Here is a 13,308-nt window from a genome sequence, read left to right as displayed (position 1 = left end):
TAAATCTTTATTTTCAATTTGATGCACAGCAAAGAACCTTATAAGATGAATGTTACATATAAAAATAATTCCAATGGCATTAACATAGTCATCCTGGTCTGTTACATGACAATATGCATATGACTAGACAAGGTAAGAAAGGAAAGAGAGACATAAATGATGACGGAATATATCGACGACGTTAACTAATGTTCTGCCCCGTAATGGGAACTGGGATCCCAAACCATGGACCTGTGAGGCAGGTAAGGCCAACGGGGAATCGTTTTTGGTCCCCAGATAAAACTGTGCAGAGCTGCGACATTTCCACTATTTCCTTTTCCCCGTCCCAATTGTCAACAGCTCAAAGCTTCTGAGAGTTTCATCTCGGACGCCTCTTGTAGCACCGGGCTGTAGTCTTTGAGTGGTTGTCAGGCGACCTCCACCTGAAGTGCTGGGCCGGCTGCCGGATGCCACTGCCCTCTTTGGGGCACTATTCCGGGATACTCGCCCTCTCTCAGTATCAGCTAGCTGATCAAAACAGATACTAACATTTATCAACTTATTGGATCGGATGAAAAGATTTCCATGAATTACTACTGCCTTACCACATCTTTGGATGATGGGACATCCTCTGAAGATTTGTTGTGTTTCAAGTGATCTCCATGACTAGCAACGTTTCTCCTGGCAAATGCCTCGACCGCACCAGAAAGTCTCTCTCGAGCTTCTTGTTTCACTATCATGCAATTCCGAAGCAATTCATCAGCCTAGGAGATTGATTGCATTGAATACAATTCGAATGACTCCCGTGTCTAATTGAAAAACATCACTTGACTAGCTCAAAAAACTAAGTTCGTGTGCCAGCAGTGTAGGTTTATGCCATTAGGGCTATAATCAACAGCAACTTGAGGGTTGATTACCAAATAATGAACCACCCATCTTTCAATATATTGGCTTGTCGTGAAACATCAGGTGACTAGAAGCCTCACATACCTGGTGTCTTTTCCACCCTTTCTGAAGATGGTCCAGCATTTGCAGGTGGTTTCCCAGTTAGCTGCATATAGAAAATCATTCAAGATTCGAGCTACTATTGCAATAAACTAGCCTCTTGTGAAGAAAAATGTGAATGTGAATACTCACTCGTGTCCGTGAGCTGGATCCGATTTGGGGGTACTTCAATATGGTCCAGTCAAACACATAATCAAACTGATAACCTGCTCAATTACAAGTCATCAACCAAAAATCATTACAGTTACAGTAGAGGAAATCAATCCCTGGTGTATAAGACTAACCATGAAAGACAAAAAAGAGTACAAAATATGTAAGCACGGATCCTTTTACCTTCTCGAAGAAATAGGTCTCGGAAAAGCCTTCTCAGATATGAATAATCAGGCTTGTCTTCAAATCTTAATGATCGACAATAATGAAAATATGATAGAAACTCGGATGGGTAGGATTTACAAAGCACCTGCCAAAAAAATACACATAATACGATAATTCACTTTTTGGACAATGCTAGTATAAAGTTAACCAGCTAAAGCAAGCTGCAATACTTCCATCGTTGTATGCATCTTCTTCTCACTGATACTGTCATATTTCTGCTTCTTTGTGCCCGCTTTCAGTCCTTGCCAGGGAAGACTACAATAATTTTTTTAATTTTTTTTAAAGTTAGGATTGTGTTTGCTGGATATTGAAGAATGGTCGAAATCTAGATGCCATTCTACTAACCTTCCCCGGATAAAATACATGAGGACATAGCCAAGAGACTCCAAATCATCCCTTCTGCCTTGTTCTGAAACAAAAAATTAGATACAAAATTTAAGTAGAAAGAAGATGTCCTCGAAGTTTGTTCCTATACTCTTCCAAAATTTTGAAAAAAAACTAAATAAAAATAAGTAAAAGTAGGATGGTATGTGATTGTGGCACTCACCAATTCCAAGATGAGTGTTAACACTAGCATAACGAGCTGTACCAGTAAGATTTTTGTTTTCCCTGTAAAACAAGAGGAAGTATTTGATTATTTTTACACAAGCAGAATTCAACATCAAATACAAAGCTCTAGGCAGCCCTACTGAATGTTGGGAACTCATCCAACCAAGTAAGTAAGTATTTGACATTTCTCTTTCTTAAACTCACGCTAATAGAGGTGATGTGCAGGCAAGTATGAGAAAAGTAAAATAGACGAACACGATAATGTTGATCAAGTAGTAAACACCTGTATGGTATGTGCTTGTGAGTGTGAAGATCTTTGTATTTCTTTGCAAGTCCATAGTCAATAATGTATACCTGTTACAAAAATTACATTAAATTGAGTTACAGCAGGTTAAGGCATGCAAGAGTATCTCATGAAATCTTTATCTCATTTTTCAATATATCTTCTAATTCGGAAGGCTAAACTTGAACAGCCTCGCTCAGATACCATACTACTACTCATTCAGAAATTATTAGCTTTAATGGATGAATGAATCCTTTAATATACGGCATTACTACTGCTATAAAATTTTACTATGGTACAGTGAAAATGAATAAGTACTCAATATCTGGCAACATCCTTTAAAACTCAATAGTAAAAGAAGTGATCTTGAGTAGATTAAAGATAAATAACAATAAACAGAGTATTAGCTATGCATATTCAACTGAAAACGAACCCATAACCACCTGATTCGCTTTGCGTCCCAAGCCCATTAAGAAGTTATCTGGCTTTATATCACGGTGGAGAAAACCTCTGGAGTGCATGAACTCCACTCTATTAATCTACAATCAAAAAGAGGTGATGAGCAAATAACAGCTTCAAACAAGCAGATAAAATACGTTTTGCAGTGGACTCAAACTCACCAATTGATCAGCAAGCATGAGAACTGTTTTCAGTGAGAACTTCCTATTGCAATAGTTAAACAAATCTTCCAAGCTTGGTCCAAGAAGATCAATAACCATGGCATTGTACTCACCTTCAACTCCGAACCATCTAAGCTCGGGAACCCCAGCTTCACAAAACAAACTACAGATTAAAGAGCTTGCTCTGAAGTATTCACACCACCAACTACTAACCATGGGAAAAACTCACTTCCGCCTCGAAGAAGCATATACAATTTCGATTCATAATAAAGCTGAGGGTGTTTAGTCTTAACAGATTCCTGAAAGAAACATTTTTTTTGTGTGTTAATTGATCAAAGATACATCCAATTTTAAAAGTTAAAAAAAAAAATAGACTACACAAAGCACATCATTAATCATATTAAAAAAAGCATCACCATTAAAAGTATGTTTCATGTTATTGGAGATAAAGAAAAAGGGAATCACTCACCAGCTTCACGGCCACTTCTTCACCAGTTTGTGTATGTGTTCCTGAATGAAAATATGAATGTTATATAAACTTACAATACCAATCACAATAAGCAAAGCTACAAAAAGTTATTGAAATTACCCAAATAAAGCTCCCCAAAAGATCCTCCACCAATTTTCCTCCCCAGCTTAAACTTTCCTCCAATGACATGATCCATTCTTGATTTCCCAAATGATCAATTGAGAATGAAAATAAGGCAATCAAGATAATCAAAACAAAGAAAATCTCAAATTTCAGTGCACTCCCTTCAGATCCATTTCAAACCCATTAACCTAAATGACCCAACAAAAATGCACCCACTAGAAAATTTTCCACAAAAATTGTAATCAGAAACAAAAAAAATAAGACTAATGGGCGAAGATGAATGATGAGGCGGGGTTAAATAAAAATATTAACGGGATCAAAAAGGATCAGAAAACCCATGAAAAAGGAGACTCTTTTCTACATATTCAGGAAAAGAAAGTCAACATGAGGGACTATGAAGGCGCTGGAAACGGAAAAGGCCAGAAATTTTTTTTTGCATGGTGGGGCGAAAATATTTGATGGCACAAATTTGTTTTCCAATGCAGCAAAAAACTGTTGGATGGAAATGGAATATGCCGTGTTAAAAAATTTACTATTAAAGGGGGAATTAGAAATGGAAGGTGGGAAATGAGAGAATGAGAGAAAGAGGGAAGGTAATAAACTGGAAGGTCATACAGAGAGCAGAGCGAGATGGTGAAGAAGAAGTAGCAAATCAATCTGGGTATTCACCAACTTTTATTTGGTGTATTATTTAACAATTAAATTATATTAAAGGTAATTAACTGAAAGCATTTGCTTATTACTACTATAAGGAACCCGGTTGGGTGTGAGAATGTTAATCTGAAATTTATTCATCATAGCAAAATAGACGTATAAACTTTGCCGAACCTGCTACAAAATACTACTACTAATTTAAACGGTTTGATAACTTTGATGTTATAGAGAATAACCCTATGTTATTGTTGGCTAATTTAAATTAATTCACTTTTATAATCTATATGTAGCCATAATTTAGTACGACTATTTATAAATAATTGAACATGTTGAGATAGAATAGAGCAATTTTGTAATCGAGACAAACAGAAATGTAAAGTGACACATAATTTTCGTGGTTCACCAACATTGTATTGACTATGTCCGGGCAGAAAACGGAGAACAGATTGTATTTGTTTTCAGATTACATAGTTATGTGTCCTACTTTTATAAGGCACACAGACGACGGGCTAGGCCCAATAAGACAATTAAAGTCTAAAACGGAAACATATCATAGCGTCGACAGGCTAGGCCCAATAAGACAATTAAAGTCTAAAACGGAAACATATCATAGCGTCGGGCCGGGAGCAATCCGCCCGTTCGGCTAGCGGCAAACTATATGGATTCAAGGCATGCTAACAAAACACCAATATTCTCCTTCAAAAGTCGTTATGTTTCGTTTTAATAGTTGTAATATCATTGTACTATTTATAAATAATTGAACACCAATTTCTCATTCTATGAACACGATCCTTGTGCAGAATTTGAAACCGTCTTTTTTTTCTAAAAAAAAAAAGCATCACTGGGGAGTGGGACAAGAATTACACGATCAATGAAATTAAAGGCTTTAGCTTTAATTTCATTAATTTATTTTTATCTCTATCAAGATGGTTATTTTCATGTGAAACTTGGCTGCTGTTTGTTACGTTCGTTTCATTCCAAAATACTATATTTACCATTACTAGAGTAGTTAGATGTTATTCTCGTGGTTTGGAAACGTCTAGTTTCTGAGGTAACATGTTTAGAAAAGTTGCCAGTGCAGATTGATTGGATTCTGAATTTGATGAGTCCCCATCTGTCATAGGTGGTAGTAATTGATAAGATTACAAAAATGCGAAATTAATTCAACCAAATTTAGGCTCTGCAATGATGGAATTAAGCTTGTCAAATTCAAAGTTTTGTACTGCAAAATATTTAGATTTATAATTGAATTACAATTCCAATTTCTCTCGGTTCTACAATTTGAATTACATATCAAAAGTACATAATTGGAATTCCAAATAGTTATAAAGTTGAGCACCTTCACACACACCACACTATATACACACTACATACACACACTATGAGAAAATATGGAAACGGGCCTAAATTCATGGTTTTAGAGAACATTCGATCTTTGGTTACAAATGAACCGGCACAAGATTACAAATACAACGATATTGCCCCCAACTTCTGGCAGAAAAACACAAGTAATGAGTGTTATACATGACAAATCAACGATGTCACACTTTCAAGTGTCAACCATTCTACTTAGTCATGGAAATGGCAAAAGATGGCGCCAGATGGTGAGAGCACTGCATGTGGGTTGTCAGAGAACCCAAATGGGACGAAAACTGGAATAACAAAATATTAACAGAGCAAAAGCTGGCTTCTCACCTCAGTTCTGCACCCTCAGCTAGCAATGCCCGTATCATTCTACTACATTAGGCTATGTTACCTGCGGAACTTCATCTGATACAAGTCATGACCAACGTATTCCACAGTCACAACACGCCCATCAAATGTACGTCCGTGTAGAGAATGTGCGGCCACACAAGCAGCTTCCAATCTTCTATATTCTAGAATAACAGAGCCAGGCTCAAAGATATGCCCAAGATCCACAAAAACATTATTTCTATCACCTTCCTCTGGAGCATCCAATTGTTGTCTGTCAATGCTGTCCAACTCAACATTTACTACTTCATTTCTCTCTTCAATTTCCAATGCTTGCTCAGATCTCTGCAGTTCTGCATTATGGTCTTCTATCAAGTTTTTGGTAGATGGTTTGTTCTCAAGTTCATAGTTCATTACAGAACTTGAACTGGAATTATTGCATCTAGTCATCTGCTCAGTATCTGACGTATGTTGTTGGTTCCCAGATTCTCCAGTAAAATCTCCCAGGTTTAATTGGCTTGCAGGTTCTTTGAAAGAAGCATCTTCACCATTGAATGGTAGTTCACATACTTCATCTCTTGCAATATTGCTGGCAGTTATCTCATTAGACAAGCTTTCATCAGCCACCATGGAGCTAATTATATTATCGGGTTCAAGTGATCCACTTGACACATCAGATGAGACAGTAATACTATCACAACCATTTTTTTCTTCCAAAATCCGAATATTATTCTCCAGTTCGGTTGGGGCCTCCAGAGTTTCTGATTTCTCTAACTCTCTAACCCCAGATGTACTCTCACTGGGTTGTTCGACTCTATGTCTCCTATTTGCAAAGTGAAAGTCATATGCATCAGTACCAGCACTCCTGTTACTTATCTCATTCAATTCCATGGTGCCAACAGCATTTGTTTTCTTGGCAACATTAATAGATCTCACCATACCAAACCTACAATATAAAGGAAAGGTAAGAAAAGTAGAGCAACAACAAAAAGTACTGAATCACTCGACCATTTAGTTATGTCAACCTGGAACACTCCAGCCTTATATCTTCCAATATTTCTTCTAGTTCCAATTCGGACAATGAAATGAGGTCATCAGGGTTGAACTGCAAATTGTAAGGGAAGTGGTCATACTATGTTTTATCAATTAGCATTAGAACGTGAATTGGAATAAACATAATAAGATACACTACCACATTCTTCAGCTTTAAAACGGTTGTAGGCTTCTTGATAAGGGGCTTTGCATGTTCAGGGATCTCATAAGTAGGCAATTTTCCAGCATTTTCCTAACAAAACAATGGCCAATGATTGTTTGAGAAACTTCTAGGAAAAAATAAAACCTTTAACCTTCAGTCAAATGTGAACAAGCAAATAGAGATAAAATACACCCACCAAATCAGGTTCTGGAGTAGCAAGTACTGCGGTTAGGACTTGTCCGCCCAATGTCATGCCATTAAGACCAGCACATGCCTTTGAAGTCACTAAATGATCAACATACTGAGATGATAAACAATTAGTTTCTCACCATACACAATAGAGAGAGAGAGAGAGATTTAAAAGAACATAAATGAAAGAAGTCAAGTTTAAGATGCAGCACTCCCTAAAAAATTGAAAGACCGAAGACTCAAGAATATTGCCTATTTAGTTTATCTCTGTGCAATGCATTAGTTACTACTCCCTCCGTCCCCAAAGAATATGCACTTTGGGTTCGCACGGGTTTTAATGTAAAATTGGTAAAGTAAGAGAGAGGTAGAGAGAAAAAGTAATTAAAGTATTGTTATTGGAGAATGCGTCCCACCTCATTAGAGAGAAAAGACTTTCCAAAATTAGAAAGTGCATATTCTTGTGGGACAGACTTAAAAGGAAAGAGTGCATATTATTGTGGGACGGAGGGAGTACATTGCAGAACTTTCTTCAACCCTTAAATTTGTACCTCAAGAAATGCACATGGTTCATTTGTATCAGCTATTAACTCAAAGTGGAATGCTTTCACGGGTCCAAAGGCTCTAGCGATATCCAAAAGCTGAAGAGCATTAAAAAATTAGTGAGATACAACATAATAAAACAAAAAAGAAGTCTGACTGAAAACAAGATTGCTTGTGAGTTTACCATTCTAGAAGAAAGTAATTTTGATATGCCACCGATAAAGATCTGAAAAGTGAAGCCAAAGTTTGTCAAGAAAATGGAAATATTCACTGGTAAACTAGTAATAGCAGGAGAAGAATAAAAAGTAAGACCGTACAGAGAACCACTGTACACAATTTACATACACTAACAAACACTCTGTATTATCTTTTACAAATAGTAAGGATTGATACAGCATAACAAACAATAAGAAAATCAGAAAACAACCTTATCCAGATAATGTATAGAGAGAGGTTGGTCCAGAAGACTTAGCCATCTGAATATGGGTGTCATAGATGAGAGTGAACTCTGGATATATATACGAGTGGTTCATATCTTATGTGGTAACTTAAGGTTCTAACTCATTCTTTTCAGTGACTCAATAACTAGTTACATAGTACGGAGTATAAATTATGAGTTAGTTTTCCTTGTAAAATAAAAGCAATAGTAAATTCCGACACATAATAAATGAATATGAGAGAAGGAGCAGGGTTCTGGTGCCACCAGCTTAGCAGCTCATCTTTAGAGTTCAGAGCTTCACCCTGACTAAGTTTTATCACTTAAAAACATGCTTCAGACTCATGTTAGTTTTCTGGTCACCGTTATAGATCTTCACTTTGAGCTCAAGCAGTGTTTCCAGCAGAACACTTACATTTGAAGCCATAATGAATATTTAACCTATATGAAGATTATGAACAATATTTGTTGGTGCATGAAGCAGCATCTTTAAACAGTAAACACCTCCTGCGGAAGTAGAAAGTTATGCTGCTTCAAAGCATACCTTGTGGGGTGAATCTTCTACAATGTCACTGATTGAATCAACAACACCCACAGATTTGTCAGAGGGACCAGTCTGCATGAAAATAGGAACTGTCTGAAAACCTGCTACATGGAATAATAATGACAGTGTACCTTAGAAACTAAAAGAATATAGTAATGGAAAACACTTTCTTAATTGGTAAGTAGTTTTCTCAGTATAATACCATCCTACAAAGCTTAAGATGAAGAAGTTTGTGTGCAAGAAAGAAAGGAGCACAAAAAGAGGAATATCAAGATTAATAGTTTCAGAGCAACTTATACACGGAGAGGTGTACGATACAGAGCATATTTCCTAAACATGGCAAAGGCTATATTTTGTAATGAATGCACAAATCTTTGGCAAATTAGTAAATTACTAATTGTGATTTAACAAAAAAAAAAGTGTTCCCCAAAAGCCAACGCCAAATCATGATGTTCATTTAGCAGAAATTTCATCCTTTCATCCCAGTCATTCAATATAAAACAAGATCTGTCAATCGCCACCCTACAAAAGATTTACATCTCATGAACAAAAGCAAAGGTTTGAAGTATTATATTTGGGAGAAATCAAATTATACATTTTTATTCATCATTTCATCTATATATCAGTTCCAAACTTCCAATAATCTTAGTAACATAAGCAACAGTTTTGAGTAGCACAATTCACATTTCTGTTATTTTGTACCATCCAAGCCAATAAATGAATAAATTAAAATAATGAGGGGTCTTCTCTGGGAAAGTAAAACAAACATGACTTAAGGAGGCAAATAAGAAAGGTAAATCATGTATGCCAATAAGAGGTTAGGAATGAGATGCAAATAAATGCAAGTACACAAAATTACTTTTCACCAATATCAAGTAATAATACTGAGTTTGTGATCTACTTATCAAACATTAGTCATCACTCAATAGAAAGAAGCATCTACCATACTATGAACAACGCTTATAATAAGAATGGAGAACAGCATGGAAATTATTCTTACAGTTACATTAGCATAGTCCTTGGGGCGTCTGAGTTTAAGATCGGAACCGGAAAATGACATTCCATCTAAAGAAAGAGCAGCAGAAGCATCCTCAGGGGTCAGAAACTCTAAAAGAGCTTGACTCTTTTCCTTATGTATCTGCAGTTCAAAAAGAGCAAGAGCTTGCTGAATGTTCAACTAATAATGAACATGCAGAACAGATTAATAGATCAAGAAAACGAATGGACACATACTATACAGCTGATACATGGTTGGGTCCCTTGGACATAGTTAACACCAGATGACAGCAAACGCTTGTTAATGCACTCTATTAAATCTTTCTCAGATGCTGAATCAGGCAAGTTTTCTAGGTAAAGCCTCCTCTTAGGTCTTGTCGCTTGAGTTAGCTGAATTGACTCAACAGCATGCAGCTGTGAAGATATGGAATGGAGAGAAATTCCAATAGGCTTCACTACAGGAGGAACCACAGGGTACTCCATATTATACAGTGATAATTTTTGGCTTGTAGCATTCAAATTGAAAAGAGTTGATGTAGCTATCACACTCTCTTTTTCAACAGGTTGCAAATCCCATCCAGCAGCTCTTTTTTCTGGAGAACGACGAGTTGGGGAAGGAGTTTTAGCAGCAGCCTCTGTTTTTCTCTTTCTAGGTGAATAGCCTCCAAGACCACTCGAATTATTAGCATTACGCCTGTAGTGACTAGTTGATCCAGTACTGGGCATCCTCTTGTTATCAACATTAGAGTGTTCTCTTCCTGATTTGTCTTTTGTAGAATGAGATGATGGTTCTGCCATCTCCCTTTTATCCTTCGATGTGTGCTTGTAAGCCTTTGGTGAATGTGAAAGAGATCTTTTACCTACATTTTTTTCACGATCTTTGCTCTGCGACCGTCTTCTTTTTGACCTTGATCCTTCAAGATATGTCCGTTTTGGTTCTGTCCCTTTTCTTACAGAATCATTCTTTTTAACACTATCCCTGCCTCTAGACTTATCTTCTTCAGGGTGATGTTTGCGTTTCTTTTCCTTTACAGATTTCTCTCTGCCTCTGGCATTTAAGTTATCTGTTTTCCTAACATCTCTCACATCTCTTTTCTTATGCTCATGATCAGAATCACTGCGTATCTGCTCATCTGTTTTCCTCTTTCTGTGAATCTGTCTCTCATCTTTATGTGGTTGTGCTTTTACTATTTCAGATTTGACTCTGCTTCTTTCAGAAACTCTATCCTGTTTATATGATTCACTATCCCTCCTCTTGTCAAGTCCATTATCAGAACTAACTCTTGATAGGTCTTCTGTTTTTCTGCTGCCATGATTTCTTCCCTCAGATATTTCATCTGATACTCTATCGCGCCTCGGAATCCTGTCTCCTCTGTCCTTTGACTTAGCATCAGGATATCGAGATTGGTCTGCATTATCCTGGACCGAATTCTCATTCTTTCTAGATGTGTTAACATCCGATTTTCTCCTAGACCTTACCTTCACATGATCATTTATGTTTCTGCTTTCAGCCAGTGGTTTCGAATCATCACTTATTCGCGGAAGACATTCTGGAATATCAGATGCTCTCTCCATGTTCTCTTGAGCTGATTCACTATCAACTGCACCAGAGCTGCTGGAAACTTGGTGAGCTGTATCTCCCTTGTTTTTCCTTTTACGCATTATCTCATCATAACTCATTGGTCTTGTTCTCGCTGAAGTGCCATCCAAGATATCCTCCAGTGACATTTCATTAGTATTTCCGTGTTGTGAATCAGATCCAGCCATCGTGATTGTACACTTCCACACTGGTACAATAGCAACATATTCAAGAAGGATAACCAAGAACATGAAAAAATCCCCAATTTTCTACACACAGATATAAAGGCTACCACCAGCGCTCTTCCAATAAACGGAAGAATTTGAAAAATATGATTGATAAAGGTGCTTATTTATCTGTTATCATTACACATATCTTCCAATAAAATAGGTATGCTCTCAGAAATTCATACATATTCAAAAACTCCAGCAGCTAACAGAACATTTTAAAGGCAGTGTACAAGTGAGGGCGGAGGGTAACCGAAAATTTACCTCAATTTAGTACAAGAAAGTGGCGGTTGTTTGGTGCAATAGCCCCCTTTCGCGGCGGAAGAAGATTGCCGCGCGGCTGCGCCTGCAAATGAGGTGGATACGGAAAGAAGAAGATGGAAGTCGCGTCGGTAGGACGGCGGTGCGCAGAAGGGGGTGGAGTAGGATGGCCAATTCTTTGTTGGGGAAGAGTGAAGACAATAGGAATGCTAGTATTAATTTTAGGGTTGCATTTGCACAGCACCAGTGAATGGAGTGAATTTATTACTACCTCCATCCCCCAAAATTTGCTACACTTTGACCCGACACGGATTTTAAGAAATGTAATGGGAAGTGAGTTGAAAAAGTTGGTGGAATGTGGGTCCTACTTTTAAAGTATTAGTTTTATAATAAAATGTGAGTAGGAATGAGTTAGTGGAATATGGGGTCCACTACCAAAAATGATAAAAGTGAAGTGTATCAAATTTTCAGGGACGGACCGAAATAGTAAACTGTATCAAATTTTCAGGGATAGAGGTAGTAACAAGCTTCCTGAATTTCATCAAGTGATGCGTAGTATTTTATTGTTTTTATTCCTCTTTCGCTCTGTTGGATGTCTTCCATCCTAAAAATTAATTTTGTTGTTTATATTTTGTGTACCATAGTAATAGTAACGGAATCGTCCGAGAGCGTGGAAAAATATATTGATTTTTACTAAAAAAGAAAATCACTCTATTACTATGAAACGTACCAAAATGATAAAATGACTCTATTAATATGGAATAAGAAAGTATTTCTTTAGAGATTGTTGATTCATTTTTTCCTTTACGATTTTCGTTTAAATTTTATGAATTTGTTTTATTAAAAATTGTTTTGGAAATTTTCCTCCTCCATAAAAACATGAATATTCTATTTTCGGACGTTACATAAAAGCTTCAACAATTCTTTTCATCTTTTTTTCTATATATAGGTATTGACTTAATTGTGATTGTTAGAGCATCTCCAATAGCGGCTAGCTGGTCGGCTAGTCGAACCATTGAAATCGGCCAGCGCGTTTTCGGCGAGGGAATAGGCGAGCGCACGCCGATTTGTGAGCGCTCGCCGATGCGCTGACCGCCATTGTGGCGTGCCGATCGGCAAGCGATCGACCAGCGCTATTTTTTATTTTTATTTTTTTGAAATTTTTTGAAAAACTATATATACGTGATTTTAGTTTCATTTTCATCTGCACCGCTTGTTTTAACGAGTTTTCTCTCTCTCTAAATTTATGTACAAAAGCAACATCGAGCGATGGACAGCAACAACAAGTCCACTTTGGCGACGAGCTGATCTCAGACTCCCACGGTACCCGTGGGGTCTGGATGGGGCCAGATGGGCCAAGGGTTTAACATCCCTTGGCAACAGTTGTTGGGGATGATGGCGGGAGCGTAGGGGGGGGGTGCAGGGGGGGATGCGGGGCGGGGGGCAGGCCAGCGGCGGGCAGACAACGCCCGGGTGGGGATGTATGCCCCAGATGCCGCAGCAGATGCTGCAACAGATGATGGGGATGATGTCGGTATGGCAGGGAGGGATGCAGCCCGGTATGCATCCCGGGATGCAAGGGTCACCGGGGG

The 13,308-nt window shown here is 37.7% G+C and overlaps 2 protein-coding genes across 2 annotated transcripts; both read right to left on the bottom strand.

Moving 5' to 3' along the window:
* Positions 1-33: 33 nt before the first annotated feature.
* LOC125191864 (casein kinase 1-like protein 10) lies at positions 34-4,028 on the bottom strand. Its single transcript, XM_048089291.1, has 14 exons — positions 3,401-4,028; positions 3,281-3,321; positions 3,041-3,110; positions 2,812-2,960; positions 2,635-2,730; positions 2,192-2,262; positions 1,907-1,968; positions 1,705-1,768; positions 1,530-1,614; positions 1,318-1,444; positions 1,117-1,190; positions 970-1,030; positions 585-712; positions 34-507 (listed from the first exon to the last, which is right to left on the bottom strand). The coding sequence occupies exons 1-14, from the start codon at positions 3,474-3,476 to the stop codon at positions 307-309; spliced, it is 1,305 nt and encodes a 434-aa protein (XP_047945248.1). The 5' UTR covers positions 3,477-4,028; the 3' UTR covers positions 34-306.
* A 1,411-nt stretch (positions 4,029-5,439) lies between these two features.
* On the bottom strand, positions 5,440-11,935 carry LOC125194104. The gene is made up of 10 exons (XM_048092145.1): positions 11,720-11,935; positions 9,887-11,436; positions 9,654-9,791; positions 8,654-8,725; positions 7,858-7,899; positions 7,682-7,771; positions 7,141-7,245; positions 6,942-7,034; positions 6,775-6,854; positions 5,440-6,695 (listed from the first exon to the last, which is right to left on the bottom strand). The coding sequence occupies exons 2-10, from the start codon at positions 11,414-11,416 to the stop codon at positions 5,810-5,812; spliced, it is 3,036 nt and encodes a 1,011-aa protein (XP_047948102.1). The 5' UTR covers positions 11,417-11,436; positions 11,720-11,935; the 3' UTR covers positions 5,440-5,809.
* Between the last annotated feature and the right edge of the window lie 1,373 nt (positions 11,936-13,308).

Source organism: Salvia hispanica, chromosome 6 (genome assembly GCF_023119035.1).
Source record: "Salvia hispanica cultivar TCC Black 2014 chromosome 6, UniMelb_Shisp_WGS_1.0, whole genome shotgun sequence".
Classification (NCBI taxonomy): domain Eukaryota; kingdom Viridiplantae; phylum Streptophyta; class Magnoliopsida; order Lamiales; family Lamiaceae; genus Salvia; species Salvia hispanica.
The sequence above is the reverse complement of the archived record's forward strand: the minus strand, read 5'-3'. Positions and strand labels throughout refer to the sequence as shown.